The 2,979-nt window shown below is 49.1% G+C and overlaps 1 protein-coding gene across 1 annotated transcript; it reads right to left on the bottom strand.

Annotated features, from left to right (window-relative positions):
* Positions 1 to 736: 736 nt before the first annotated feature.
* Positions 737 to 2,735, bottom strand: LOC125906672 (uncharacterized). The gene has a single exon (XM_049606533.1). It carries the CDS (start codon positions 2,013 to 2,015, stop codon positions 882 to 884), a length of 1,134 nt encoding a protein of 377 aa, XP_049462490.1. The 5' UTR covers positions 2,016 to 2,735; the 3' UTR covers positions 737 to 881.
* Positions 2,736 to 2,979: the final 244 nt, after the last annotated feature.

Genomic DNA, 2,979 nt, shown 5'->3' with positions numbered 1-2,979 from the left:
TGCGTCGGGACGAAGAGTTAATACGTATATTGAAGTCAAACGCCGGATGGTAGGAGTCAAGAGGTACAAGCGGATCAACACTTGGAAAGACAGGCGAACACAATTTAGCTGCAGCATTGTTAGCGTAGAGCAGGTCAAGCATGCGTCCGTGCGAATTATTGATGTGATTAAGTTGCACTAATCCGTTAAATTTAAATCCATCCACAAAGGTGTTGTTGGCCAGTGAGCGCGCAGTTGGTTCATAGTGCGTGATTGATGAGTATGCTGGCGAGGACGAAGGATCAGCTGTGGACCAGCTTATGCTAGGCTGATTGAAATCGCCAATAACAAACAGCAGATCCGAAGGCTTCAGTGTGAGAGTGAAGCTGCTGATACAATCATGTAGAGAGCGAAGAGTCGATATCTCGGAGCTAAGCTGCGGTGGAATGTATACTACCATGACGTAGAGATGTGCGTTATTGCAGGCGACGCGCACACAAATATACTCGAGAGAACGATCACGGGAAGGTAATTCTATCGACTCGTATGCGTTAGAAACGGCTAGCAAAACACCACCACCGCGAGAGCTAGAGCCGCTGAGAGAGCGATCACAGCGGTAAACAGAGAAGTTGTTGTTGAAGAGAAGAGCAGATGGAATGTTGTCAACAAGCCAAGTTTCCGTGAGGGCGATGAGATCGAAGTCAGCCTCCGATACAGCTAAGTGAAATTCTTTTGTTTTAGTACGCAAACCTCTAACGTTTTGATAATAGCAGCTTAAATACTCAGCGGTAGCGTTGTCATTGTGGCGGTTGGATAAAGCGGGTATACGGTAAGTCAATTGAGCTGCGTTGTCAGAGCATGAGGCTTGTCGTGTTTGTTGCGTGCAATGAGCGGAACTTCGTCTAGTTGAGAAAAAAGCGATCGATTGTAGACTGGTGTAGGTGCGGAGATGAAGCACGGTGGTTTTGGGGCGGTCCAGAAACAAGTGTTGAGTTGGGTGCTTCCAAGGTATCATTCACCGGGGGGTAACACTGTTGTGATGATGTTGTTTCAGGACCAGGTGGAGTAGACGTGCGTGCGGCTAAATGGTGAGTCGTTGTTGGTGTGCGTGTGGGGTAGTGGTGATCAGTACTAGTAGCTGGTGTGCGTGTTGTAAAGCGGTTTCGGGTGGCTATAGGAGATGAGGTTTGGTGGTCGTGTTGACGGGATTGAAAAAACTCACGTACACCGATACCGACGGGCCAGGTGGATGGTGTGAGTGCCGCATCCCGAAGGATAGCCGGGACCCTCACTTTGAATGAAAGCCAATTCATGCTGTCCACACTAACCCCTCTTCTCAGCAGGCAATACGCTATAACGTCATCGGTGGCTAAGCGACGCTTTACAGAAGCGACCACTTGTTCCACAGTGACGGCCGTTGATAAGCGGGATAGGCGGATCCAGATCCTATCTGTGAATGGCTCACGAGGTGCAGCTTGAAGCGGTGATGATAACGGATCGGTTCCCACCAGTTCATGCGGTTGTGTAGGTGCCGGCTGGACGCCAATCGTGGTGTTGGTGTATGCGTTTGGCGATGACGCGGCACAAAGGATGTTACCGCGACTGTTTACAATTTTGTTTACACCAGGAGATGTCGAATCCTCGATTATGCGCCTCCGCTTTCTACTAGTAGCTGGTCGAGGATCAGAGTTCCGATTGTGAGGCGTGGATGCAGTTTGAAGGAGGGTAAAACCACTGCGAACTTCGGCGGCAATAGGCTCAACGAGCTTGCCAATAGCTGCTACAGCTGAGTTGAGGGCGGCTTGGAAACCGACCTGGGCGCCTATTTCTTTTACCGAACGGCAGCGCGGATTTTTAAGCATGTTAGTGCAGCCAATGCAGCTCCAGTGCAGGTCGACATTGGACAATACTGCGTCAATCAGCTCGGGGGGCAATTTGCAACAGCCGCGGTGGAACGTAGCGTTACAATATGCACAACTGATGATGCAGCCGGTGGCCTCTAGCGGTTCAGCACACGAGAAGCAAATAGCCGCCATCGCGAAATCACGCGTAATCTCAGCACAACACTGCTAAGCCGAGCAGGAAAAAACAGCAGGAAACCACAGTTGTGATGCAACCTAACAATTCGACAAGACGAAACGATGATGTTAAACAGTTTAGTAGTCCGTAGAATAGGCAACAATGCGATGCGACGCAGAAAACACAAGAAAATTATTGAAAAATCACGGAGCGCGACGGAAATGCGGCCGAACAATTAAACGTCAAACGTCATATCAAACGTCTCAGTAATATGAGAATGGCTTTACTGGGATTTCAGTAAACGAGCTGTCATTTTGGTGAGCACCGGACATTACTGAATGATTCAGTAAACATTCTTTTTACTGAAAGGATTACTGAAACTTCAGTTAAAAAAATTACAGTAAAATTTTACTGAAGTTCAGTAAAAAAAGTTTTCTGTGTAGGATCGGGCAAGACCCTCGCGACAGGGCCCACCGGGCAAGGCGAGCCGCTCAAGCGGCACCGCCGGCACCACACCGCAGAGCGAGGACGTGCAAATCGCTTCGCCGTTCACACCAATCCAAATCTGTCCTCCACCAAAAAACCGCACTTCACAGGGCACTGTGTGTGTGTGTGTGTGTGTGTGTGTGTGTGTGTGTGTGTTTGTGTGTGTGTGTGTGTGTGTGTGTGTGTGTGTGTGTGTGTGTGTGTGTGTGTGTGTGTGTGTGTGTGTGTGTGTGTGTGTGTGTGTGTGTGTGTGTGTGTGTGTGTGTGTGTGTGTGTGTGTGTGTGTGTGTGTGTGTGTGTGTGTGTGTGTGTGTGTGTGTGTGTGTGTGTGTGTGTGTGTGTGTGTGTGTGTGTGTGTGTGTGTGTGTGTGTGTGTGTGTGTGTGTGTGTGTGTGTGTGTGTGTGTGTGTGTGTGTGTGTGTGTGTGTGTGTGTGTGTGTGTGTGTTATAATGAGAGTGTGTTTGTTAATGGGAATATGCGGGTATGTGCGAGTG

Source organism: Anopheles coluzzii, chromosome 2, assembly GCF_943734685.1.
Source record: "Anopheles coluzzii chromosome 2, AcolN3, whole genome shotgun sequence".
Taxonomy (NCBI): Eukaryota; Metazoa; Arthropoda; class Insecta; order Diptera; family Culicidae; genus Anopheles; species Anopheles coluzzii.
The sequence above is the reverse complement of the archived record's forward strand: the minus strand, read 5'-3'. Positions and strand labels throughout refer to the sequence as shown.